The sequence below is a fragment of the Rhineura floridana genome, chromosome 4 (assembly GCF_030035675.1).
Source record: "Rhineura floridana isolate rRhiFlo1 chromosome 4, rRhiFlo1.hap2, whole genome shotgun sequence".
Lineage (NCBI taxonomy): Eukaryota > Metazoa > Chordata > Lepidosauria > Squamata > Rhineuridae > Rhineura > Rhineura floridana.
In genome coordinates, this window is record NC_084483.1 from 189,734,958 (window position 1) to 189,762,350 (window position 27,393).

General features: G+C 42.3%; 1 protein-coding gene across 6 annotated transcripts in view; it reads left to right on the forward strand.

Annotated features, from left to right (window-relative positions):
- Nucleotides 1-27,393, forward strand: part of NINL (ninein like) — a 63,200-nt gene that overhangs the window by 5,525 nt on the left and 30,282 nt on the right. For all 6 annotated transcript variants that reach the window (XM_061625615.1, XM_061625614.1, XM_061625619.1 and 3 more), the window contains 11 exons: nucleotides 10,083-10,282; nucleotides 17,452-17,548; nucleotides 17,713-17,888; nucleotides 18,625-18,691; nucleotides 19,772-19,962; nucleotides 21,390-21,545; nucleotides 23,137-23,304; nucleotides 24,102-24,238; nucleotides 24,961-25,101; nucleotides 26,214-26,388; nucleotides 27,064-27,174. In XM_061625615.1, the coding sequence (XP_061481599.1) occupies nucleotides 10,103-10,282; nucleotides 17,452-17,548; nucleotides 17,713-17,888; nucleotides 18,625-18,691; nucleotides 19,772-19,962; nucleotides 21,390-21,545; nucleotides 23,137-23,304; nucleotides 24,102-24,238; nucleotides 24,961-25,101; nucleotides 26,214-26,388; nucleotides 27,064-27,174 (1,599 nt within the window). In that variant the 5' untranslated portion in view covers nucleotides 10,083-10,102. The remainder of the gene's footprint in view (nucleotides 1-10,082; nucleotides 10,283-17,451; nucleotides 17,549-17,712; nucleotides 17,889-18,624; nucleotides 18,692-19,771; nucleotides 19,963-21,389; nucleotides 21,546-23,136; nucleotides 23,305-24,101; nucleotides 24,239-24,960; nucleotides 25,102-26,213; nucleotides 26,389-27,063; nucleotides 27,175-27,393) is intronic.

The following is a 27,393-nucleotide window of genomic DNA, read 5'->3' on the forward strand; positions in this document are numbered from 1 at the left end:
CTGCTTGCTAAAATAGCTTTCAAAGAATGAACATCAGAAAAGTTCTACACCCGCTTGTGTGTAATCTTATCTTTTGCTGTGCATGTTAAATATATGTACTGTATTTGAAAGCAATTCCTCAAGAATCCAAGTTATGCCTTGGCAACAGTTTTGGAGGTCTAACTTGGCTATATGTGATGGCATTTATGGTCTGGGAACTAATTTATTTAAAGATGACCAACTGATCTGGTTCATTACAAGTGAGGCAGAGAAGTTCAGCTGACTTTGGTTGCTCCCAGCATTTGTTCAGAGAGATTATGTTAGCTTTTAACCTCCACAGAAAAGAGAGGCATGCTAAAGTGTGGGAGAACTTTTAACAAAAACCTACTGCAACAGAACATTATGTGGCTGCTGTTGGAATGAACGTGCCTGGCCCAGTTTACTAGCAATACATTTATTTAGGGAAATTTCATCAGGGTAGTTTTCCTTTTTTAAAAAAAAACACCATTAAACATAAACCACAGTAGCATAAAAGCAATAAAACACTGTATCTCAGTTTTCTGCTTTCTTTGGAGTCCCTGGCCTTACGATGATCTTTGGCCCTTCCTAATGTTTCCCTGGCAAAGGAGTGTGACACCCACGTGGCTGTTAGGCACTTTTCTGTTCTGGTTCCCCAGATGTGGAAAGCCTTCTCCCAGAAGACTTGCCCATGTTCTGCTGTTTTCAGCGGCAGCTGAAGAGGTTTACACGACAGTGGAACCACTTACCTAGAGAGGTAGTGGGCTCTCTGACACTGGAGGCATTCAAGAGGCAGCTGGACAGCCATCTGTTGGGAATGCTTTGATTTGGATTCCTGCATTGAGCAGGGGGTTGGACTCGATGGCCTTGTAGGCCCCTTCCAACTCTACTATTCTATGATTGTATGATATTTTTCTGGGTTTTTTACAAATCACATTTTAACCTTAACATTTTTTATGGCAGTGTAAAATTTGGAAAGCTTTATGAACTGTGAGAATTGCAGTGTTGTTTTTGAGTGTTTTTTAATATTGGTTTCACGCTGTTCTTAGATTTTATGATTATTAGTTTTTTGGGGGGGGTGTCATGTAATTGCTCTGCATCTATTAGGAGCCTCCCCCGTACCTGAGAATATTATGTTATCTGGGTGGCATACAAATGGCTGGGGTATTGAAAAAGGGAGTTGTCAGATGCCTAAAGGATAACCAAATTTGTCCCAGGAGGATGTCTTTTTGTTGTTGTTGTTGTTAAAGATATGCTAGAAAAAGGTAATTGCCTTATGTCTTGAACTTCTGATAAAACCTGTTGTAGCAGGACAACCGCTGGTTGTGCAATGACAAAATGTTACACTGCATGGCACCATACAGTCAATAAAGACAAGTTTCATCCTCCCACCCCCTCAGAGAGTTGACTTCTAGTGCAGGGGTGAAGAAACCATCGCTCTTGCGGATGTTGTTAGATTCTGCCTTCCTTGGGTCCCAGCCAGCATTACCAATGGCAGGAGTTGTAATCGGAACAAAATCTGAAGGGCTGCAAGGTCCCCATCCCTGCTCCGGAGCTTCTGAAATAGGAGCTAAGCCATGAAAAATGACAAATCTAGCAGTTTGTGCTTAAAAAAAAATCTTCCCCTATAAAGGCAAAAATCTGGACACTGATTTACCAGGGACAGATAATAGGAAATAGATGCTGTCCCACTGCCTTTTGGCAGATATGGAGTATTGAGCCTACTGTAGCAGTGCCTTATATTCAAACATACTATATTTTCTCCTGGATTGAGTTTGTAGGATGTGGGGGAACTGGTTCTGCATGTTTGCAGTAGGGGCCAGCAGTGCACAACACTGATTAACCTAAGCCAGTGATGTCACTATTTTGCCTATTCCCCCTCTCCCCCCCCAAACAATTTTTTGGCTATTCAAAATTTGCACTAGAATTAAAAAGTGAGTGGACATATGTATGCCTAATAAAGATACACATAGTTGTCTTAACATTTTTAAAAGGTACAAAGTTTCCCTGAAACGTTGGGATGCAGGGAAAGCAAGACAACAGTGGAAACCTTTGATTTGTTGACTAGGATGTTTTTCATATGGATTCCAGATGCAGCAAGAAGCTGAAGTCCTCTGCTGGAAGGGGGGGAAATGTACTGTGACTCATATTTTAGGGGGAGTGGTTTTATCTGTAGGCATTCTTTAGGAAGTCAATGTAGGAAGGAAATCAATGTAGGAAGGAGTTTATAAGATAGGAAATAATTGTGGGAAGTGTGTGAATTACAGCAAACTTGCAAGTAATGTATCGGAGCCTTTCCCAACCTGAAGCTCTCCATTTTTTTAGTTTTGGTTTTTAAACTGTTTTGTTCTGTCTACGATATGTTTTTGAAAGTTGTTTGCTATGCATTTGGCTATCTCTTAAAATATCATAACTAACTTTTGCATGATGGTTGCTGAGATCAAGGAGCAGGTTTTAATCTGTTTTGATACATTTGGATGCCATTTATAATCAAGATGACATTTCTTTTTTTAAAAAAAAAACATAGTATGGAGTACTTCTAAATATTTATTTGATGTACATAACGCATCACCCACAGAAAACTGCACTGCTTCTTGCAGCATGCACCTGTATTGGGAGGCCATGGTCTTCAGATGGTATTGTGGGAAGCGTCCCTTGGAATTTGTTTTCTAAAAGAGTTTGTGTGTAATCATAGCTTTCATAGGTGTGTGAGCACCTGCCAACTATCTGTGTGTGGTGGTGTAAGTCTTACCAGCATAACAAGATCCCATTCAGTTAAGACCACCTGATCACTCCCTACCTGGGTGCATATGCAAAGTAGCTTTCCCTTGCTCTTTGTTTACCGCTCATGCAGATGCACAGGTAGCACCATCAGCAGAAAAGGTACATTAATGTACTGGGCCATGGCTGAATTGCTTCTTTATGGAGCGTGTGCACTCCCCTGCTAATGCTTTGTGCCCAGATATTCGGGATGTCTGGGTAGGCAAGTTGTCCATTGGTTATCTGTTCCAGCAGGTATGCTGAGAGTGCATCTAAGACTTGGGTTAAAAAAACCCAGCAACTTAAAAGCTTTGATGCAACTTCCCATGCTTCAGAATGAACACAGAGTCTTTGTCTTCAATAGGGTGTGATGTACTTACAATTACTGGGGTTTGTTATAATATTAGTTTTCTTTGTAGCTAAAAGAGAGGGCAGGAAGATTGTCTATAATTCTGGCCAGGCAGCTGCCTACAGATTCCCTGCTGCCTAATTTTAAAATGAAATTTAAACCACGAGCCCTCTAAGCTCATTACTGTATACCAGAGTTATATTTGCCAATCCTGCCACTTCTCAATTCATTTTTTTTTCAACCTGCATATTCAGTTTGTGAAATTGAGATTAGTACTTGCATGTAAATTAAATCCATTTGCAGATGTGTTTTTTCTGTTTATCCCCTTGATAGTACTACTGAATCCTCCATTCTTTCTCTTTGCCTCCAGCTCAATTAAGCTCTAGCAACAGTGGGAGTTCACAAGAGCAGGTGGCTGCATGCTTGACTGGTGCAGGACGCTGGAGCAGTTGGTGCTGGAGAAGTTTCCATATAAATAGTTTTGTTGTGCTAAATGCAGGGCCTGAGCTACATTAAGGCTTGATATGGTGTGCCTGGCACACCCAAGACATTCCTCTCAGTCACTAATGTAGGGAGCGAACTTCAGAAGTCATTTCCTACTCCAGATAATACTGCATGAGCCAATGTTAGTACTCTTAATGAAATGAATTTTGGTATTGCCCAGTGTTAGAATTAAGCATACAAAAAAAACAGTTGTACTTGGTCAGGTCAATGGTCCATCCACCCCACAACTGTCTTTAATAGATATCAATTTTGGGTGTTTTTAAACAGATATTCCTTACTAATATCTAATAATAATTTAGTAGAATGCACCCTTCTCTTGTGCCCATGTCAAGATATAAGTCCAAAAAGATGTCCCCACTGAAGCTCTAGATGTCTCTTTATTTTTAATTGATCACCGTTGTGTCTCAACACTGATTTCATCCTGTGTGGCTCTTGGCCAGGGTGCAATATGTACACTGAAAGAGGAGCAGAGGAATAATGAGGGGACAAGAAACAACTCAAAATGATTTGCCTCTGAATAGATGCACCAGCTTTCCATTCCCAGGTGTTGCTGGATTGTAACTCCCATCATCCCTGACAATTTGCCATGCTGGCTGGGGCTCAGTCAACAGTACTGAAGGACCACAGGTTCTCCATCCCTGGCCTTGATAAAAGAGAAAATTACATAAAGAAAAGAAGAGGACATACTAAGTTATAATAATGGGACTGCAGCCATGTTAAGAGAGAGCTTTCTGTGTTATGGCTCCCCAGCTGTGGAACATCCTCTCTGTAAATGTATGATTGGCACAGGCTGTTGTTCATTCAGTACCAAACCAAAGCTTTTTGGTTTCTCTGGGCCTTTTAGTTGTTTAGTATGTCCTCCAATCCTATTCAGCTGTGGCCATGTTAGTGAGAGGCTCATCAAAACCTGGTAATGTATATGGAAATGTGGCCTACAGCTGGCTGTGTCCTTGCAAAATGAGCTGTTTGCGTTTATTTGTTTGTTTTTGTCCTAACCCTTGCAGAACATGTCCTCAGCTACAATACCCATCATCCCTCAACTTTGGCTATGCTGACTGGAACTGATGGGAGTTGTAGTCCAATGATATCTGGAGGGCCATAAGTTTTCCATCCCCATCTTAGTCTCCTTCATAAAAACATAAGAAGGGCCTGCTGGATCAGGCCAGTGGCCCATCTAGTCTAGCACCTTGTTCTCACAGTGGCCAACCAGGTGCCTGGGGGAAGCCCGCAAGCAGGACCCGAGTGCAAGAACACTCTCCCCTCCTGAGGCTTCCGGCAACTGGTTTTCAGAAGCATGCTGCTTCTGACTAGGGTGGCACAGCACAGCCATCATGGTTAGTAGCCATTGATAGCCCTGTCCTCCATGAATTTGTCTAATCTTCTTTTAAAGCCATCCAAGCTGGTGGCCATTACTGCATCTTGTGGGAGCAAATTCCACAGTTTGACTATGCGCTGAGTAAAGAAGTACTTCCTTTTGTCTGTCCTGAATCTTCCAACATTCAGCTTTGAATGTCCACGAGTTCTAGTATTATGAGAGAGGGAGAAGAACTTTTCTCTATCCACTTTCTCAATGCCATGCATAATTTTATACACTTCTATCATGTCTCCTCTGACCCGCCTTTTCTCTAAACTAAAAAGCCCCAAATGCTGCAACCTTTCCTCGTAAGGGAGTTGCTCCATCCCCTTGATCATTCTGGTTGCCCTCTTCTGAACCTTTTCCAACTCTATAATATCCTTTTTGAGATGAGGTGACCAGAACTGTACACAGTATTCCAAATGCGGCCGCACCATAGATTTATACAACGGCATGATGATATCGGCTGTTTTATTTTCAATACCTTTCCTAATTATCGCTAGCATGGCATTTGCCTTTTTCACAGCTGCCGCACACTGGGTTGACATTTTCATCGTGCTGTCCACTACAACCCCGAGGTCTCTCTCCTGGTCGGTCACCGCCAGTTCAGACCCCATGAGCGTATACGTGAAATTAAGATTTTTTGCTCCAATATGCATAATTTTACACTTGTTTATATTGAATTGCATTTGCCATTTTTCTGCCCACTCACTCAGTTTGGAGAAGTCTTTTTGGAGCTCTTCGCAATCCCTTTTTGTTTTAACAACCCTGAACAATTTAGTGTCGTCAGCAAACTTGGCCACTTCACTGCTCACTCCTAATTCTAGGTCATTAATGAACAAGTTGAAAAGTATAGGTCCCAGTACCGATCCTTGAGGGACTCCACTTTCTACAGCCCTCCACTGGGAGAACTGTCCGTTTATTCCTACTCTCTGCTTTCTGCTTCTTAACCAATTCCTTATCCACAAGAGGACCTCTCCTCTTATTCCATGACTGCTAAGCTTCCTCAGAAGTCTTTGGTGAGGTACCTTGTCAAACGCTTTTTGAAAGTCTAAGTACACTATGTCCACTGGATCACCTCTATGTATATGCTTGTTGACACTCTCAAAGAATTCTAGTAAGTTACTGAGACAGGACTTTCCCTTGCAGAAGCCATGCTGGCTCTGCTTCAGCAAGGCTTGTTCTTCTATGTGCTTAGTTAATCTAGCTTTAATAATACTTTCTACCAGTTTTCCAGGGACAGAAGTTAAGCTAACTGGCCTGTAATTTCCGGGATCCCCTCTGGATCCCTTTTTGAAGATTGGTGTTACATTTGCCACTTTCTAGTCCTCAGGCACGGAGGAGGACCCGAGGGACAAATTACATATTTTAGTTAGCAGATCAGCAATTTCACCTTTGAGTTCTTTGAGAACTCTCGGGTGGATGCCATCTGGGCCTGGTGATTTATCGGTTTTTATATTGTCCATTAAGCCTAGAAGTTCCTCTCTCGTTACCACTATTTGTCTCAGTTCCTCAGAATCCCTTCCTGCAAATGTTAGTTCAGGCTCAGGGATCTGCCCTATATCTTCCACTGTGAAGACAGTTGCAAAGAATTCATTTAGCTTCTCTGCAATCTCCTTATCGTTCTTTAGTACACCTTTGACTCCCTTATCATCCAAGGGTCCAATCGCCTCCCTAGAGGGTCTCCTGCTTTGAATGTATAGATTTTTTGTTGTTGGTTTTTATGTTCTTAGCAATGTGCTCCTCAAATTCTTTTTTAGCATCCCTTATTGTCTTCTTGCATTTCTTTTGCCAGAGTTTGTGTTCTTTTTTATTTTCTTCATTTGGACAAGACTTCCATTTTCTGAAGGAAGACTTTTTGCCTCGAAGAGTTTCCTTGACTTTGCTTGTTAACCATGCTGGCATCTTCTTGGCCCTGGCGGTACCTTTTCTGATCTGCGGTATGCACTCCAGTTGAGCTTCTAATATAGTGTTTTTAAACAACTTCCAAGTATTTTCGAGTGATGTGACCCTCTGGACTTTGTTTTTCATCTTTCTTTTTACCAATCCCCTCATTTTTGTGAAGTTTCATCTTTTGAAGTCAAATGTGACCGTGTTGGATTTTCTTGGCAATTGGCCATTTACATGTATGTTTAATTTAATAGCACTATGGTCACTGCTCCCAATCGGTTCAACAACACTTACATCTCGCACCAGGTCCCGGTCCCCACTGAGGATTAAGTCCAGGGTTGCCGTCCCTCTGGTCGGTTCCATGACCAACTGGTCTAGGGCATAGTCATTTAGAATATCTAGAAATTTTGCTTCTTTGTCATGACTGGAACACATATGCGGCCAGTCTATGTCCGGGTAGTTAAAGTCACCCATTACTACCACCTTTCCGAGTTTGGATGCTTCCTCAATTTCATATCTCATCTCAAGGTCTCCCTGAGCATTTTGATCAGGGGGACGATAGATCGTTCCCAGTATTAAATCCCTCCTGGGGCATGGTATCACCACCCACAACGATTCTGTGGAGGAGTCCGCCTCTTTTGGGGTTTCGAGCTTGCTGGATTCAGTGCCTTCTTTCACGTATAGAGCGACTCCGCCACCAATACGTCTTTTCCTGTCCTTCCGATATAGTTTATATCCAGGGATAACCGTATCCCACTGTTTTTCTCCATTCCACCACGTCTCCGTTATGCTCACTATATCAATGCTGTTCTTCCTTATGGATGGGGCCAGAGCATACCTCCCTACAGTCCTAGGCAACTGGCAGACAGAGCTTATTATGGCATAAAGAAGGAAAGCAAGCTTCCAACAGCTGCAACTTCTCTGACTGCTTTAGAATTTATTTATTTTTAAATAGCATAAAACTAAATGCAGATTAAGCTTTAGGAGAATGTAACTGTGGGAACAGCCATAACAATGGACCAAACTGCTTAGGGCAGCCATGGCATCTGCACAGTGGAGTTGCCCATGGAAAGTAGGAGTCTGTAATTTAAATGGATGGAAAAACTTGCTAATGGCTTTGAACTTGATTAGCTCCTCCTACATGAAGTCTAATGGGTTTGTTTTTTTCTGTATTCGGGGGGGGGAGGAATCAGCAGTGGGAAACTAGGCGCCAAATTGGATGAGATGAGAGAGATCCTTGGTTTCTCTCTGGCTGGTTTGGCCCTGAGACCGTTAAGGATTGTCTGACAAGCATCTCTGTGCCAGAAATGCTTATACAGCACAGTGTGGCTTGGCGTAAAGGCAGAATTAATCCCTCTTCTTTTAGCATTAGTTCCAGCTGTAGGTGTAGCCAAGAGTACTTTCAGAATGGAAATTCTTGGCTATACCAAATGAAAATCTGTCTTGGTTGTGCTTTAAGAAGTTTGGCGATTGTGGAAGGAGACTGTCTAGTTTCCATTTCCTTGCTATCTCTCCTCTGCCCCCCCTCCCCCCATTTCATTGCAGGATAGAAATGAATCTGTGGCATGCTGGACTTGTGAGAAAAAAGATGGGCAGTCTGTTTAAAAGGGATACAGAGTTGAGGAAAAACCCAGACTTTTTCAAAAAGAAACAAGGATTGCTCTTTTTATCTACAAGCTATCAACATTCCTCTCTTATGTAATAATTTGTGCTGTGAACTTGGAATGCTCAAGGAACCGAGCACCTAAAACAACACAAATTGCACAGATCAGCAAACTGCCCTGCCGTGGGTGTTACTTGGGCAGCGGGTGAGAGGCCCGTTCCTTTGGATGCTAAAAAGGAGCCTGTGGTAGGAGGTCAGAGCTTTGTAGATGTAAATGATTGCATCCTTGTTCTGTGATATCTTAATTTCAATTTATTCTGCTGTTTCTCCTCCCCCCCCTTCCCATCTGTGACTTTGATGTATTACATCAACAAGCTATGACTGACTGACCTTTAAAACGTTACGGTCGTGTCATGTCCGGGGGTGCTCTGTTACATGAACTGCAAGTTACAACATGGATTTTCTTTTGGTTTTTAGGCTTTTAAAGCAGTGTTATCTTTAATAGTCGTGGCTTCCCCCAAAGAATCCTGGGAAATTTAGTTTGTTAAAGGATCTGGAAGTTGATAGGAGACCCCTTATTCTCCTCACAGAGTTACAATTCTCCGAGTCAGTCCCTCTTCCCAGAGAACTCTGGAAATTGTAGCTCTGTGAGGGAATAGGGGTCTCCTAACAACTCTCAGCAGAGAGCCAGTGTGGTGTTGTGGTTACGGTGTTGGACTACGACCTGAGAGACCAGGGTTCAAATCCCCACATAGCCATGAAGCTCATTGGGTGACCTTGGGCCAGTCACTGCCTCTCAGCCTCATGAAAACCCTATTCATAGGGTTGCCATAAGTCGGAATCGAATTGAAGGCAGTACATATACAATAACTCTCAGCACCCTTCACCTACACTTCCTAGGATTCTTTAGGGGAAGCCATGACTGTTTCAAGTGGAATGAATGTATGGTGTGAATGTGACCCTGGCTGGTAGCAGGGCCCTGAGCCACCAGCAAAATTGAGGGACTAGATGGCCCTGCTTGTGTGTTTGAAAGAGAGAATGTGGAGCAACCATGATCTAAAAACAGAGGGAAGGGCAGCCTATACAGCAGACATTTTAAAGCATATTTCCAAACCCCGGGAACTGTAGTTTGGTAAGGGTGCTTGGAATTGTAGCTCTGTGAGCAGTAAACTACCGTTCCCAGTTTTTTGGTATGTGTGTTGGAATATGCTTTAAATCTAAGGTGTGTACGCAGTTTGAGTGATAACGTTCTGGGCTCCTACTGGGAGGAAGGACAGGATATAAATTTAATAAATAATAATGAATAATAAAATATAGGCAAGGAGAAGTCACAGCACTCGCAACATATGACTGTTGCTGCAGCAGAGCTTAATATGTGCTGTCAATGAGCCTTGACATGTCATCAGCCGCCAGCAGCATAGCCAGAGATGATGGTACCTGTAGGCCAGCCACAGCTGGAGTGCTTCTCTTGCCCTACCCAAATATTTAGTCAGATTTTTTTTTAAATGTCCAGCTATACAAGAGGATGTATTGAGAATGGCATTGTGGTTGAGGTCTCGATGTCAGTGCTCCCTAAAAATGTTGACTCTCGTATTTCCGTTCCCCTTCTGGCTCACTCCTCTTAGGTTGAGTTTTATACTATGGGATGGGTGAAGAAGAAAGCAGATACGTTTCCCAGCTCAAGGATGTGTACGACAGCTGCGATACCACAGGCACCGGATACTTGGACAAGGATGAGCTGACAGAGCTATGCCGAAAGTTACACCTAGAAAGACAGCTCCCCCTACTCCTGGAGACGCTCTTGGGAAACAATCTCTTTGCTAGGGTAAGTAGTTCCAAGGTCTCTGTGCCTGAATATTGTGAATGAGCGCTTCTCAGATAGCTGTTTACTATTATTGTTGTTGTTGTTGTTGTTGTTACTGTGTGGTGGTTGTTGTTGTTGTTATTATTATTATTATTTATTACATTTGTATACCGCCCCATAGCCGAAGCTATGCCATCTCTTCCCCTCCCCACCACAGCAGCTGCTTCCATTCCATCCATTCCATCCATTCCATGAAATTTTCAGCTGGCCCCTGTTCATCCTTCCTGTCTGCTCCTGAACATTTTTAGGAGCGCAGGAAGCTGCGTTATACTGACTCAAAACATTGGCCCATCAAGCTCAGTATTGTCTACACAGCCTGGCAGTGGCTACCTGGTGTTTTAGACAGGAGTCTTTCCTAGTCCTACCTGGAGATGCCAGGGATCGAACCTAGGACCTTCTGTATGCAAAGTAGATGCTCTACCACTCAGTTACATCCATTGGTGCCTCCCAAACGCAAGTCTATAGGCGTGGTTCTCAAAACTAGTACTATGCGCTTTTTTCACTCTCTCTCTCTCTCTGTGTTTTGGACTGGGATAGGATGGCATCCCATTACTTTTCAGAGAGACCGATCAACTGACCCACTTCTTTTCAGTTGGACATAATTGAGTCTGATCTAACCATCCCACCCATATCCTATTTAAACCATCCCACTTTAGATGTGGCTAGTTCTTCTCTCCACTCTCCAGGTCTACTGTGTTTGAGCCTTTGCAAGTCCCAGGACATAAGGGGGACCCTAACTCCACTGGAGTTCACATCGCCCTTGCCTACTGTCCAGACTTAAAGCCAGTCTTTCAAAGCTTGCTGTTCTGAATCCCAAAAAGCAATGCTCCCGGAATGGAGGGGTGTGTGTAGAATCTATTCCATTTGCTGTTGCAACAAAGTGCCATCACCCCCTACAAGGTACTGTTTTAGATGGTCACAGATGGATGCCTAGCAATAAGACTGGGCATGATCGTCAATAAATTATACTGGCTGAGGAGATACTTTGTATTCTGTATACTTTTTGTAGCTGTTGGTTGCATTCAGATAATCCTCCAAAGCAGGAAATTAGAAGCTTCCAAAAGAGACTTCTGGTGTCTATATACCAATGCGCGGAGCTTGGGAAACAAGCAAGAGGAGCTTGAAGTCTTAGTGCATCAAGGCAAATATGACTTCATAGGGATAACAGAGACTTGGTGGGATGACTCCCATGATTGGAATATAGCCATTCAAGGATATAAACTCTACAGAAAGAATAGAAGCAACAGAAAAGGAGGGGGAGTAGCGTTATACGTCAAAGACAAATACACCTCTATGGAAATCCAAGAGAGCGAACAAAGGGGTCCGATAGAGACCATTTGGGTAAAAATAAATGGAGAAACAAATAAAACCAACATGGTAGTAGGTGTCTACTACAGACCCCCTGGCCAAGAAGAGGTGGTAGACGAGGCCTTTCTCAAACAAATCTCTGAAATCTCAAGGAGGCAAGAAGTAGTAGTGATGGGGGACTTCAACTACCCAGATATCTGCTGGGAGACAAACTCTGCGAAGTACAAAGCCTCCAACAAATTCCTGATGGGCCTTGCTGATAATTTCCTCTTTCAAAAAGCAGAAGAAGGAACAAGGGGATTGGCAATCCTGGACCTGATCTTAACTAACAGGGATGAATTGGTCACAGGAATTAAAGCGGTCGGTACCTTGGGGGAAAGTGACCACGTAATGCTGGAATTCGTGATTCTGGGGAAAGCCAAAGAAGAATATAGTCAAATATGGACCTTGAATTTCAGGAAAGCCGATTTTAGCAAGCTCAGGGAAATGATGGATAGGATCCTGTGGCTAGATAGACTAAAGAAAAAAGGAGCCCAAGAAGCGTGGGAGTTCATGAAGAACGTATTACAAAAAGCGCAATCGCAAACAATTCCAAAGAGGAAGAAAAACGGAAGACATCGGAAAAAGCCAATGTGGCTACACGGAAGACTGGTGGAGGAGGTAAAAATAAAAAAGAGCATGTATAAAGAATGGAAGGAAGGACGCATCACCAAGGAAGAGTACTGACGAGCGGCTCGGGCTTGCAGGAATAGCGTAAGGAAAGCTAAAACCCAGAATGAGCTGAGGCTGGCGAGGGAAGCAAGGAACAACAAAAAGGGGTTTTTCAGATATGTTCGAAGCAAGAGAAAGACCAAGGAAACTGTGGGACTGCTGCTCAGTGAGGATGGCAAAATGTTGACAGATAACAAGGAAAAGGCAGAACTGCTCAACGCCTATTTTGCTTCCGTTTTCTCCCAAAAACGGAACAGTGTGCAACCTTGCATCGGTAGCAATCTCAGTAAGGGGTCGGGATTGCAGTTCAAGATTGATAAGGAGATAGTCAGGAAATACCTAGTTAACCTAAATGAGTTCAAATCTCCAGGGCCTGATGAACTGCATCCCAGAGTATTGAAGGAACTTGCAGATGTACTCTCGGAACCTCTTGCCATCATCTTTGAGAAATCCTGGAGAACGGGAGAGGTGCCGGAGGATTGGAGACGGGCAAACGTTGTCCCGCTCTTTAAAAAGGGTAAAAAAGAAGATCCGGGGAATTACAGGCTGGTCAGTCTGACTTCAGTACCGGGAAAGATATTAGAACAGATAATAAAAGAGTCCATTGGCAACTGTCTAGATGACAATGCTGTGATTAGTAGGAGCCAGCATGGGTTTGTCAAGAAAAAATCCTGTCAAACTAATCTTATCTCTTTTTTTGATCGGGTCACTAGCTTAGTAGATGGTGGAAATGCTGTAGATGTCATCTATCTAGATTTCAGCAAAGCGTTTGACAAAGTCCCCACGACCTTTTGATTAGCAAACTAGTCAAATGTGGACTAGATGGAAATACTGTCAGGTGGATTCACAACTGGTTGGAAAACCGTACTCAAAGAGCGGTCATCGGTGGCTCTGCTTCGGACTGGAAGGAGGTTTCGAGTGGAGTGCCACAGGGTTCTGTCCTGGGGCCGATACTCTTCCACATTTTTATCAATGACTTAGATGACAGGGTGGAGGGAAGCCTTATGAAGTTTGCGGATGATACGAAACTGGGAGGGATAGCTAACACAATGGAAGACAGGAATAAAATCCAAAGGGACCTGGATAGACTAGTCAATTGGGCTGAAATTAATAAAATGACATTCAATAAAGACAAATGCAAGATTCTGCATTTAGGCCACAAAAACAAAATGCACGGGTACAGGATGGGAAATACCCGGCTTAGCAGTAGTGCGTGTGAGAAGGACCTTGGGATTGTGGTGGATCGCAAGTTGAACATGACCCAGCAGTGTGATGCTGTGGCAAAAAAGGAAAATGCGGTTTTGGGCTGCATAAACAGAGCTATAGTTTCCAGGTCGAGGGAAGTAATAGTCCCACTATATTCTGCATTGGTCAGGCCTCATCTGGAATACTGCGTTCAGTTCTGAGCACCTCATTTTAAGAAAGATATAGACAAGTTAGAGCGGGTTCAGATGAGGGCGACGAGGATGATAGCCGGTATGGAGAACAAGTCTTATGAGGAAAGGTTGAAGGAACTTGGCATGTTCAGTCTGGTGAAGAGAAGGCTGAGGGGTGACATGATTGCACTCTTTAAGTACCTGAAGGGCTGTCACATAGAGGAGGGTACAGATTTGTTCTCTGCTGCCCCAGAGGGTAGGACTAGGTCTAATGGTTTTAAGTTGCAGGAGTGTAGATTCAGATTGGACATTAGAAGGAACTTCTTGACAGTAAGGGCAGTTCGGCAATGGAACCAACTGCCTAGGGAGGTGGTGGGCTCTCCAACACTGGAGGCATTCAAGAGGCAGCTGGACAGCCATCTGTCAGGAATGCTTTGATTTGGATTCCTGCTGTGAGCAGGGGGTTGGACTCGATGGCCTACAAGGCCCCTTCCAACTGTATGATTCTATGATTCTAATTTGTTGTTATGTACAAGAAATATAGCAAACCATGGTTTGGTCAAAATATAACTTGCATATATAAGGACTTGAGTATGTTCTTGCGAAGTGAAAGAAGTAGAAACAGTTAGGCATGTACTATGATATTGTTTCTTTTATTGTGATAACCAGCTCATTTTTATTACCCCAGTGTTGCAGAAAATTCCTGCATTTTACCCATCATATCTTTTGTCAGATCAGAATGCCCAGGTTACAGCTAAACTGGTTAGTTTTCTGTGCAGCTGCCATTGCCCATCATAGATTGATGATAAAAAGCTTTAATATTTTGCCAAATCTTTTACACCAAGGTCTTTTATGTTACACTATATTATATTGTAGAGAGCCATTGTGGTGTAGTGGTTAAGGTGTTGGACTACGACCTGGGAGATCAGGGTTCGAATCCCCACACAGCCATGAAGCTCACTGGGTGACCTTGGGCCAGTCACTGCCTCTCAGCCTCAGAGGGAGGCAATGGTAAACCCCCTCTGAATACCGCTTACCATGAAAACCCTATTCATGGGGTCGCCATAAGTCGGGATCGACTTGAAGGCAGCCCATATCATATATATTATCTTGTACTTCATATTGCACTGTACTATACTGTGTTATGTATTGTTCTGGATTTTAGGTATTGTATTTTACATGAGCTGGTCAATGACCGAAACAAATCTGTCTAACTTGCACACAAAGCTATGTTTGAATTATACCTAAAAGCATTTTGGATCTCTGTTGCTCATTCCTGATGAAAGGTGGCTTAGGGTCCTAGGTTATGGGTAACTATAGTTTGGGCGAACCACGGTTTGTTGCATTCAATGGCAGATAACGGTGTGCTGTTAAGTGGAAGCTTCTGATCTCCTCCCCTTGCTAGCAGAGATGAGGGGGAATGGTCCTTCTGAGGCTCATGTCCTTATTCCCAATCCTCCAAGCCTGTTATGCAGCCTATATCTTTTGGTGATGAAACAAAGCCTGGCTCTATCTTTTGTTTTGTGTGGCTGGCTTTCTAAAGTTCAAACTGATTTCCCATGTAAGAGAATTCATGGGCATCCTTGCTGGTTTTTAGCAGAGAGTCATAAATTATTGTCTTGCCTTTTCTAAATTGGGAGCTGGTTCATGGCACTTGCAAGAAGCTGGAAGCAAGTTCTGTGTGTTAACAAAAGCTGCACTGTTGAGCCACTGGCATAATTGTTCCCATTCTTACATATGATCCAGAGATCACTGTAAGCAAAATATCCATCTAATATTCTCATTCTCTCAAATACAAAAACTAAATAAAAGCAACTTCACTTTCTTACTGTAAAGAAGGAGGAAAGTAAGAGTGATTAATTGGAACACTCTCAGTGTTTATGAGAGAGAATATGGGAATGCTAATATCATGGAACTTTTTAATGGAATGAAAGCTGAAAAATGTATGTCTCAGGTAGTCAAAATTAAATCTCAACCCCAGACCAGAACATTTTATAAAAAGTATGTTTATAGAAGTATAGCTTGGTGTATACATTTACACCCTCTGTCATCATTGCTGTAGCTGCTCAGCATCCAACTATGTTCCCCTTAACTGTTGGCAGTAAAGCACCAATGCATATAACAAGCAACTTGAACCAATGGGGGGAATAGAAAGAGAGGCAGTCTATTCCTCCCACTATTGATTCCTCCTCAGTTAGTAGTGGTTCCCTGAGTGCAGGCCGCATGGTGGCTTCAGCATGAATGACTTTACCTCTTTGTAATAATAAACCTTAATTTTTTCCCTTTCAATTACCAGTCTTAAGAAACCAGTTATTTCTGCACTCTGCTGCAATATATCTACCAAAATTTCTAATGTTAACTATCTAAATAAAACTGTAATTCCAAGGGTAATCTTCTTTGAAAATGAGAGGATTAATGTTCAGGTGGCATCTGCACATACCTGGATAATCAAGAGCCAGAGAAGACTGGATAAACTTTTGGCTGGTTGACTCATTCATTTCATTCATTCATTGGCGATCACTCGTGGCCGAATAAGATTGTCTTCCAGGGTGCTGTGGGACTGTTAAGATTTCTAGCAGTGGAGACTGTAAGAATTTAGCAGTCAACAATCCCCTTTTAGACAGCCAGAATCTGATGCGCACAATCATGCTGGTGTCTCTCATTCAATCCGGAGCACCAGAGCAGTCTCTGTAGTGCAAAATGAATGTGTGGATTGCTCATTCCCAAAAGCTGATGAATATCAGATTAATTCCTGTCAGCTGAATAAAATTTTGTCTCTGAGACTTTTGTCACATTGACACCATGCATTTAAAGCACATGGCTTCCCCCAAAGAATCCTGGGAACTGTAATTTAATCCCTCACAGAGCTACAGTTCCCAGCATCCTTAACAAACGGCAGTTCCCGGGATTTTTGGGAGATTTCTGTGCTTTAAATGTATGGTGTGGATGTGCCCATTAGCAAAGTTCTCTTATTCATATGTTACCTGTGCAGCTTGGCTGCTACTTCCCTATGGCTTGGTCTTATGCAGGATGCAGTTATTACATGCATTGCATTATTCCCTTTAGTGAAGCTGGGGCGGGTAGTACCCACATGAACCTGGAAACCCCACGTGACTCTGTCATCCAAATATTATCAGTGAAGTGGCAGGACTAGGGTGTCTCCTTCAAGCTGGAGTACCAGTGCAGTCTCTGTGGTGCAAAATATAATGATCACAAGAAGCGCAAGCAAGTTCTGTCATGGCTAAAATTTAGCATGACAGCCTTTAGTGTGGCAACACTTAACCTTTGGAACTCCCTCCCACTGCATATCAGACAGGCCCCTTCTCTGCTGTCCTTTTTGATGCTAGCTAAAGACATTCCTCTTTCAACAAGCCTTCTAAAATCTTTATCCAGATCATATCTGTCTTGGATTTGAATTGATTTTATGTACATGCTACTGTTTTAAACTGTTTTTATATTTGTAATTGTTTTTAATGTTGTATGTGTATGTTTTAACTGTTTTTATATCTGTAATTGTTTTATCTACGTTAATTGTAAATCGCTTTGGGATGTTTCATGGGGAATGATTCATGAATGAAATAAAGAACTATATGGTTTTGGAGTAACTGTATGACAGCACAATTCTGCTGGGGACTTAGCATTGTCTTCTCCTAGGGTGAAGGTAGAAAGGAAACAGGAGAAATTTTCTTCCTGCTAAGCACCAGACTTAACAGTGTCCTGTCTGTCTGCTCCTAGGTTAACTTTGAAGAGTTTAAGGAAGGCTTTGTGACCGTATTGTCCTCAAGCATCAATCTTGGGCTTTCTGATGATGAGAGCAGTTACTTGGAGCCAGGTGGGTGAAGAATGAGGGGCTAAAATATTTGTTTTGGATTTCCTGCTTTTATGCCCTTTGGCTAAAATGGGAATTGACCACGAAGCTAAGTTTGCTATAGAGTAGAGCAGAGCTGCAATCAAACTGATGATTCTATCAGATCTACAATTGTTTCCAACCCTTAGCTGTTCCAGAGGGAGTGGAGCCCAAATACATCAATGGGGCCAAGTGGTACGGCCGCCGGACAAGGCCAGAACTCCAGGGCACAAAGCTGGAAACCCCCAAGTATTTGCAAGAGCAGCAAGCAAAGGCAAACGTGAAAAGTCAGTTGAGACACTCGGCATCTTTGGAGAGTGTGGAGGTAAGTCTGAATTGAACACACACACCCCAATCCAGCTGAGTCTCTTGATTTTCACTGAATACTATTTTTGTAGTGGCTTGACTTGACTGAGGCCTCATCTGCGCTATACATTTAAAGTGGTATCATAACCCTTTAAACAGTCATGGCTTCCTTCAAAGACCCCTGGGAGCTGTAGTTTAAGGGTGCTGAAGATTGTTAGGAGACCTTTCATTCCCCTCATAGAGCTACAATTCCCAAAGTGGTTTATCAGTTGACCCCTCTTCCCAAGGAACTCTTGGAATTGTACCTCTGTGAGCATCCTTAACAAACTGCAGTTCCCAGGGTTCTTTGGGGGAAGACATGACTGTTTAAAGTGGTATCATAGTGGTTTAAATGTATAGAGCAGATGGGGCCTAAGAAAACCAGCCTTTTAAATCTCTGAGGCTTCTTTAATAGTTCGTGTTCACCCAAAAGTTTGGAAATTCCCAAAACCTGGCCAGCATTCAGTAACAAAGATGTGGATTTTCAGAATCTGCTTTGATGGCATCTCATTTGGCCACCTGTGCATTAAAGAATTATGATTGTGGTATGAGGTGTATGAGGTGTTGGAAAATCCACTTCTCTGTGAACAAGTGGCATGTGGGTTAATGCGTGATTTAAAAAAAAAGTAGAATTGATCATGTGTGGACTGTATTACTTTGAGGGTTAGGGTTATCACATGATGTAATAAAATATTTAATCCTTCTCTTATTTTCAGAGCCTTAAATCAGATGAAGAGGCTGAAAGCACGAAAGAACAACAGCACGAGAAGTTTGAGGGTCAAGGTGGGAAAAATCTAAACTCAAACTACCTATTAAAAAAATGGAACAGATATTTTAGTTTAAAAAATCCTGCTGGAGATAGAAGTACAAGGCAGATTTTCTTCCTTTACTTCCATGCTCATCATATGATTTCTAGAGGTGGCTTTACAGAAGGGATGATAGTTCAGTGATGGAGCACATCCTTTGCAGATATTTCCACCTAAAAGGATCAGGTTGCAGGTGAAGGAAACAACCTCTTCCTCAGGCAGAGCAACTGCCAGACAGAGCAGGAATAGGAAGCTGTGTTATACCAAGTTAGAGCATTGGTCCACCTTAGCTCAATAGTGTCTACATTGACTGGCAGAAGCTCTCCAGGATTTCAGACAGGAGTCCTTTCCAGCCCTTTCTGGAGATACCGGGGATTGAACATGTGACCATCTGCATACAAAGCAGAAACTCTGCCACTGAGCTGTGGTCCTTCTCATAGGTCAGTTTGACCATTGGTCCAACACAGTGTAAGGCAACTTCATGACTTCAGCATATCAGTGTGCTTATTTCATTAGTTCTTAAAAACCAATGAAACTAAAATGTTCTTTGCTCAAATTTGTCACAGGGATCAGTGGCTAACATGTACCCTGAAAAACTAGTTGGCTATGGTGTTTTTGAAATTGCAGGAGAAGATGAAGGCGACTGTTGAGACAGACAGATAAATCTGCTCCTTATAATGCTGCCAAGTATTCCTGGAAAAATAAAATTTTATTTCATTATGTTAAGTATTCTCATATACAGTGGAGACCCTATAGACATTGGAAACAATGCCAAATTAGAGATTTGGAAGGGGGAGATGACTTGGTACATTTTGTTCCCAAAGGTTCTCAGATCAATGGATGATTATAGCTTATAGATTATATGGGACACGTGTTGATGGCAAATATTGGGGGAAGCAATTTGAAAAAATAATTCTAAGGAGAAGAGTAAAAGCTTAACAGTAGGATTCTCCATTAAGTGGGTGAAAGAAGGAGCAGTCTTTTCTATGCCTGACAGAATAATTTAGAGATAAAATACAGGGCTGTTTACCTAGTGGACATTTGTTCTGTTTTATAGGCCGAATTTGCACCTGGGATGATGGCCTCTGTGATGGCCCCAGAAAAGTCTCCACATCATATTTTGACATGACTGAGAATCAGGTCCGGGACATTTGGGAAGACCTTGGCATTGGAAAGAATGGGTACCTTAACAAACAAGAGCTGGCTGCCGTTTGTAAGAACGTTGGACTCAAAGAACTGGAAAAAGAGGTTGGCTAAATTTAACTTTTGGAAACTTTGCTTGGCCAATGAATGTGAAAATGGTGGCTATGCATAGACTACTTGGCATTTAAACAGCACATCCAAATATTCAAGGCACTTCACCTATGATGTTTAAGTAATCTTTACAACAGCCCTGTATGGGGTCAGCCTTATAAATAAGTCTGAAAGCCTATTCCTGTCAATATTTATTACATTTATAGCCTTTTCTTCTTCAGGTTAATGAACATTGTTCTCCCCTCCCCCCGCACACACTCCATTTAATCCACACAACATCTCCGTGAAGTAAATTATGCTGAAAGAGTAACTGGCCCATGTTTCCCAGTGAGATTCCTGACCAGTGGAGATTCGAACCTGGATCTTCCCAGTCCTAGACTGACACTCTAATTAATTAATATTTAAGGGTAGGAATTCCCTACCCTTAAATATTAGACAGGTGCCATCTCTGTTATCTTTTTGGCGCCTGTTGAAGACCTTCCACTTTTAACTAGCCTTTTAAGTTGAGCCCTTGTCCCAGCCTGCATCTGTGTTGGAATTGCTTTTTAATATGTTTTTCAACCTTTTTTTTTAAAGATGTCTTGAAGGCTTTTAAAAAAAATGTTTTTAAAGATGTTTTGTTTTAATGTGTTTTAAAGTCTGTTTTTATGATGTTTCAAAGTGTTTTCAGTGCTTTTGTTTGCTGCCCTGGGCTCCTGCTGGGAGGAAGGGCGGGATACAAATAAATAAAATAAAATAAAATAATATTGTACCATACTGGCATCTTTCCATATACTTTTCCTACATATGTAGTAGTGTCACAATTCTCCTTTCTTGGTTTATAAACTGCTTAGAGGTTTTTTCTTGCAGTCAAGGAGTATATACATTTTGTTAAATAAAAGTAAAAAAATTGGCCAGAAAGAACTCCAAGGTGGTGTTGCAGCTTTTACAGCAGAAAAGGTGGCAGGGGCAATAGTGCTGCAGCAGTTGCCCTCTGGGTGGCAATAACTTGAAAGCGCCTTTAGTGTTACCTTTCCCAGCCTTTCTGGTTGGATAGACTTACTAAACTTGGGTCAGAACCTGGTAAGTGGCTACTGTGGACTAGCTACTGGTTCCCTTGGAGCAAAGTGATATATTTTGTGTGTGTGTGTGGGTTTATTATTTGGAGGCTGAAGTACTTGTGTTGTTTGTTTCTCTCCTTTTAGTAGGTTCAACTTCCAAAAGGCATTTTATTCTTCTTAATGACTGGGCAGCAAAAAATTTCTTTTGAGCAAACTTTTTCTGCTTCCAAGGGCAACTGATCTACAAGATAAATTAGCATAAAATACAATATTTTGTCTTTTGTGGGCAGCATAAAATTGTTCAAATCTTAAAGTGTTTTTTTTTAATGTATTAAGTTGGATACTTGTGATATAGTAGTTTTAAAAAAATGTTTTCTCCAGGATCTTGAAGAATTGTTTAATCAGTTGGATAGTGATGGAGATGGCAGAATAAGTTTAAAGGAATTCCAGCTTGGCTTGTTCAACCACAGCCTTGTTCTTTGTCCAGTTTCTTCTACACCTCTCAAACCAAGATGTCAAAGATCACCATCCCATCAGGTGACTACTGAGGCATAATTTCTAAGAGAGACTTTGTTCAAAAACTTTGGTTGAAGATTTAAAATCTCTTGAAGCCATTCAGATAACTTCCACCTGTTGCATTTTCACACAGAGCAATGTTATGACTCTTATGACACGCATGCAATGGGAAACCGTGGTTTAATACTATGTGACCAAGTTGCAGCATGCTCTCCCCTCTACTTTCATGTGCCAAGGAAAAGATTGGAAGCATCTGCTTCCTGTTTTTAACTAATCACCATTCCTAGTGACCTCCAAATTTGGGAGAACTGTGGCTTGTTTAAAGTATAATTACTGAGAATAATGCAGGATCTGAAACCATTGTTTGATCCTTTGTTGTTCTCACTAACCATGGCTTAAACAAACCACAGTCCCCAAAGTTTGAAGGTTACAGCAAACTGTGGTTAATTCAAAACTGGAAGCAGAAGCTTCCCATTTTCTCCTCCTCCTGGTGTATGAAAGAGGGAGGAGGGAGCCATGCTAGCAGCAAGTCACTCGCATAATGGGAAGCCATGGTTTTTGAGGCCAGAGAGATCTGGCCATCAAATGTTAAAAGTGCCCTGGAAGATTCTCAAAGGCAAGGAATGCTTTCATTTTGCACTCTGCTTTTATGATCCCTGGAAAGCAAAGGCAGATTGTAGTGCTCCTCATCTCAATAATTGAATCTGAAGTATTTGAGTGACATGTGGGCTCTCTCGTTTATCTTTTCTAACCTGCTTGATGATGCCATTTCAAAAGTGTGTGCGTGTCAAACTCCCTGCAGAAATGCAAACAGTTGCAGCAGAAATAAAATAGTAATGCATGGTCATAGAAATGTGCCTAGTGTCCTAAGAAAGCTCTGGGTGCAATCCAGTGTGTGTCAGAGTCAAAAAGGCTGCACGGGAAGCTTTTCTACATGTAGCAAGACTTTTGAGCTTCCTCTTTACTTTGAACTGCAGCTGAGACATGGCTGCTCTAAGCATAATCTAGTGCAATATGGCCTAGTACCTATTTAATCAGAGACTCTCTTGCCAGAGATAAAACCTGGAAATAGAACCCTGAACAGTAGTTCCATCCAATAGGAGGTGAAGCAAATACATCCTAGGAAAAACAGGTGGTGCAGGAAATCCTAAGTGCCCAAGTTGATGTACCCAGAATATCATTGGTATAATAAGCAGCTTTCCAATGGTGGGGATAAAAACAACAAAAAAAGGACACTGTTTATGGAGTTCGGATGGGCTACATGCAACGGGCTGCTATATAATCCTTCTGTTGTTCACAGCTTGAAGCAAGTTTCTTCTGTTTGGGTGGAGGATGATAGGATTGGTTTAAACAGAGGCAAGCTTTTAAGATGCCTTCTGCTAGGCTTTGTAAAGGCTCTTGTTAGTTTTACATAGGAACAGGACTGATGTTAAAATGCAAACCTGATATTGAAATGCAAGCTGTGAACATGACACATTCTTCGTTTTTGGATGTGTTTAGGATTTTCTGCATTAGTGAAAACATGTTGCTTTTTAGGTTCCTCTGAATTCGTCACTTGGCCAAACTCACTTTTCCTTTTTTTCCATCTCTTTCCTCCGTCCTCTGCCCCCAGATTAGCAAAGACAGGGGGCGTCGAAGTTCAACTCCGTCTTTCTTATCTGCCTCTGTGGCTTTGAATCTTTTCGCCAGCATTGATGACGGCACTGGATTTGCAAGTCCTGAGCAAGTTGTCTCCATCTGGGCCCAGGAAGGGGTTGAAAACTGCAAGGAGATTCTTAAGGTTTCTATAGCTTCTCATTAACTGTCCACCTGCAAATTACAAGCACTTTGGTTTCTCGTGAATTACTTTCACTTTGGCTTCCCTCTGTCCCCAGACAAAGACTCTTTTCCCCTCTCCCCCCTCCAAGCTTCCCAGTGAAAATCCTATTGATGAATTGCAGCATCTTTCTTTGAATTAGACAGAAATTTAAGTTAGCATCCACAATACACATTTTTAAGCTGCTCTGAAACTAGTTAAACTGTGGCACCCTGCAAAAGAACTCTAGGAATCTAACTTATCCCCCTTCTTGTGTTCTTTGCTCCATTCTGCATAAATTAATCTGTTGCTGGCCCTTTTTGCCTTTCTTCTGCCAGAGGGTTCTTCTGATGGCTTAAATGCAGGGACAGCCAAGGTGGTACCCTGCAGGTATTTTGGACTACAAATCCCATCAGCCACCAGCTAGCTTGGCCAGTGATCAAGGGTGATGGGAGTTGTAGTCCAAAACATCTGGAAGGTGCCATATTGGCTACCCCTGCTAAAAGAGCTTTGCCTTCTCTATTAAGCCATCTCCTTATCAATGCCACACTTCTACCAAGCCTCTTCCGGAGCACTCTTGTCTCCCTCTTCCTATTCTTCATACTCTCGTCCAGTCAGTCTTGGATTGTTAACCCAATTGCTCCGACTGTGTCTATTGCCAGTTCTGTATACAGAGCCTAGCATGCTGGCATTTAATAAATATTGATGGTAGAAGATTTTGGAACCTGCTGACTTAAATTTCCCTTGAGTTTTGAGAAGTTCTTTGCATTTTTTTGTTATAGAGTCTGGATTTCAACATGGAGGAGAGAGTTAACCTCTTGGAGCTGTCTATGGCCCTTGATGAGGAGCTAATGTCTTCCAAGAGTGGACTTCAGCAGGCAGCTTTTGCTTCCTACAGACACGAACTTCACCGTTTAGAGTAACTAGTTGTTGCTTTGGCTTTTGGGGGCAAGTGGTGAAGGTGGAAGTTTTTGACCCCCTTCACACATTTTGGGAATGGCTGTAGCTCAGTGGTAGAACATCTGCTTAGTATTCAGAAGGTCCCCGGTTCAATCCTTGGAATCTTCTGTTAGGGCTGGGAGAGACCCCTGCCTGAAACCCTGGACAGCCACTGCCAGTCAGTGTGGACAATACTGAGCTAGATGGGCCAAGGAAGGCAGCTTCCTATGTTTGTGTATAACTCAGTTTACATGCTAGAACTTTGATCTCGCTTCACTGTTTAGAGTGTATTGGGATAGGGGACACACACCCCGGGCAAAAAAAAAAAAGAGTAGCTATTTCCACAATACAAAAATGAATACATTCTCCCATAGAAATCTACCCAAAGTAGCTTGTGATGTGATGCATAAGAACGGGCTAACCTTTATTTATGCATTGAATTTCTCCTTCCATATCTCCCCACAATTTGAGGGCTCCCTTGTCCTAAAGGCTGGGCAAAATCTGCACAAGGTTTAGGGTTAATCTTAATTTCTGTTCAACAAATACATGTCGTTTTAACTTGGGTTTAAATAAAAACAAGGAACTGCTGTTCTTTTGCACTGGTCCCATGGGAAAGGGTAGGAGAGAAACTGAACAGAAAGATGTTTCCAGATCATTTGGGATGCATCGTTAAGAGCACTGAAAATTTCGCTGTCTCTGCAGGGCTCAGGTGGAGCAAATCTCCATTGAGAGAGACAAAGCCAGAGCTGAACTGGAGAAGGTGGAAAAGCGGAACTTGCAGCTTTTTGAGGAGGTGGATGATCACAACAGTGCTTTGGAGCACCACAATGAGAGTAAACTCAAGTATGTGAACCAGCTTTTTGGTGTCATTCTCTGACCGGGTTTATGGTGTGTACATGAACAAGGAGGGATGTGAAAGACAGGCCCACCACACTAACCAGTGAATGGCCCACCTTTTTGCACTTGTTTTGCACAAGAGTAAGCAACAGAGGAACAGCACAGCATAAGCCATCTAACCAATCTTTACAAAATTGCGTATGCAGAGAGGTCAACTCCATATAAAACTCGTTTTCGAAATGCCTGCATTGTTGATGTGCTTTTTCTTCCTTGTTTTCCTACTGATTGCAGTGAAAACGATGGAGTAGAGATTTGCTGTGATGGACAAAACACACATCTGGATACTTTGCTTTTCTTCCAGTATTTTAATTGGCTAACTTCCTGAAGAGCAAAGTAGTGTAGTAGAAGTTGGAATTGCTTCAATAAATCTCTGTACATGCACCTAGGAGTTTTTTCTACTTGTTAGGCTTTGCTGTGGCATGTCTGTAAGGGATATGAAGAACTTTGAATACCGCTACCCATGTGGAAGGTCTGCATGTGGGAACACAGTGCAGCTTGAATTTTTTTCCTAGCAGCCTCTAGCCTTTTATGGAAGTAGGCAGAGGTTAGCACAGTTTGCAGTCCAGGGAGAAATGGAGGAAAGAGGAGAGACCCTTCGCTCAGTTGTAGAGCACATGAAGGTCCCACATTCAGTCACTGGAATTTTTTACAGTTCCCATGATTCCTGGCTGTTGTCCCTGCTGGCTGGGGCCAATGGGAGTTGTAGTCCAGCAACATCCGGGGACCCAAAGATTGGGAAAGACTGCTCTAAAGCGGTTTGGGGAGGGCATGGGGGGAGGAGAGGGGTAAAGTTTTGTTGTGCAAGGGTAAATCCTTGTGCTAACGGAATGAGTGTGTTGGATACAGACCTCTGTTTTTTTTACATGGAACATCCATCTGTAATGTTGCTATGTGTGGCCTGACCCACACATGAAAATGGAGGGCAGAATATGATTATGGATAACATTTTGATAATATTCTGAATTTATGGTCAATTTTCATGGGGAATATTTTTTCAGAAGCATTTTTCACACTGGTATTTTATTGATGAGGCCATAGCAAGTGCTTGTATCTCACAGAGACCTTGAGCAAGATTACAGAGGAAAGCTGACTGTTATGAAGTCTGAAGTAGAGATGGAAAGGGAGTTACTCTGGCAACAATTGAACCATCAGAGAACCAAGTTAGAAGCAGACATAAAATCTCTCCAAGAGGAAGAGTCTAGCCTGAAGGAGAAGCTGACCTTAGTGATCAAGGTAAGGATTCACAGAGCATCTGCTTATGCCCAGAATAACTGATGCAGCATGTAGCAGGGCTGTTCATATCTGGACTTTAGAACACAACAGCAACAATGGCATACTGCCTTGAGGACAGCTAAATTCTGCTAATAGTATAGATTAAGTAAAAAATTCTAGTGTGCATTTTCTGTCAATTTGACCAACTAGGTCTGCTTTTGTATATCTCTTTGCTCCTTCCCGTGACTATCAACACTATACTGTAGCCCTGTCCCTGAGCACTGCAAATCCTTAGTTTAGTAGCTTGACTTCTAGAGACTTCACCAGGCATTATCCCTACACTTTCATCTGCACCCATGAGGGCTAGAAAGTTATGTTTTGTTTTTAAATGCATCTAACCCACTGTTTTGAGAGATTCACCATCATAAAAGTGGGGCTGGTGGAAGCTTACTTTCTTATTCCTCTCCTCTTCCTATCAGAAGGCATCTTAAAAATGCTGCCTTCAGGATTGGGGGCCCTCACTGACTGAGGGGAGACTTCACATTATTGGTTGTGAGTGGGGGAAACACTTCTGTATCCAGAATGTTGTTGTTCCCCTCTTGCTCGGTAATTTCAAAAAGTGTCGTGTTTAATTAGCGTATGTATGCAATTTCAATTACCCTTTCCCCCCTTTTTTGTTTTGTTTTGTTTTAAAAGGAGAATAGTCGCTTACAAAGTGAAGTTGTTGAAGTGGTTCAAAAGCTGTCTGAGTCTGAAAAACAAGTTCTAAACCTTCAGAAGGATCTTGATTTCATGTTGAAAGAAAAGGTAGCTTCTTACTGATATGACGAATGTTTTCTTCAATGATTTAGTAGCTGAGGCTTGCAAAGTGCTGCTTGTGCCTCTTGGCCAGTGTGGAAAACAAGTGCAGTGTGTCCTCTATTGTAGTCAGTCATGCAATCGACATGTGCCTTATTAAAATAAATGCTACTAGTACATTTGTTGCAGGGGCACAAGATTATAGTCTCTTATATAGTGATTTCCACT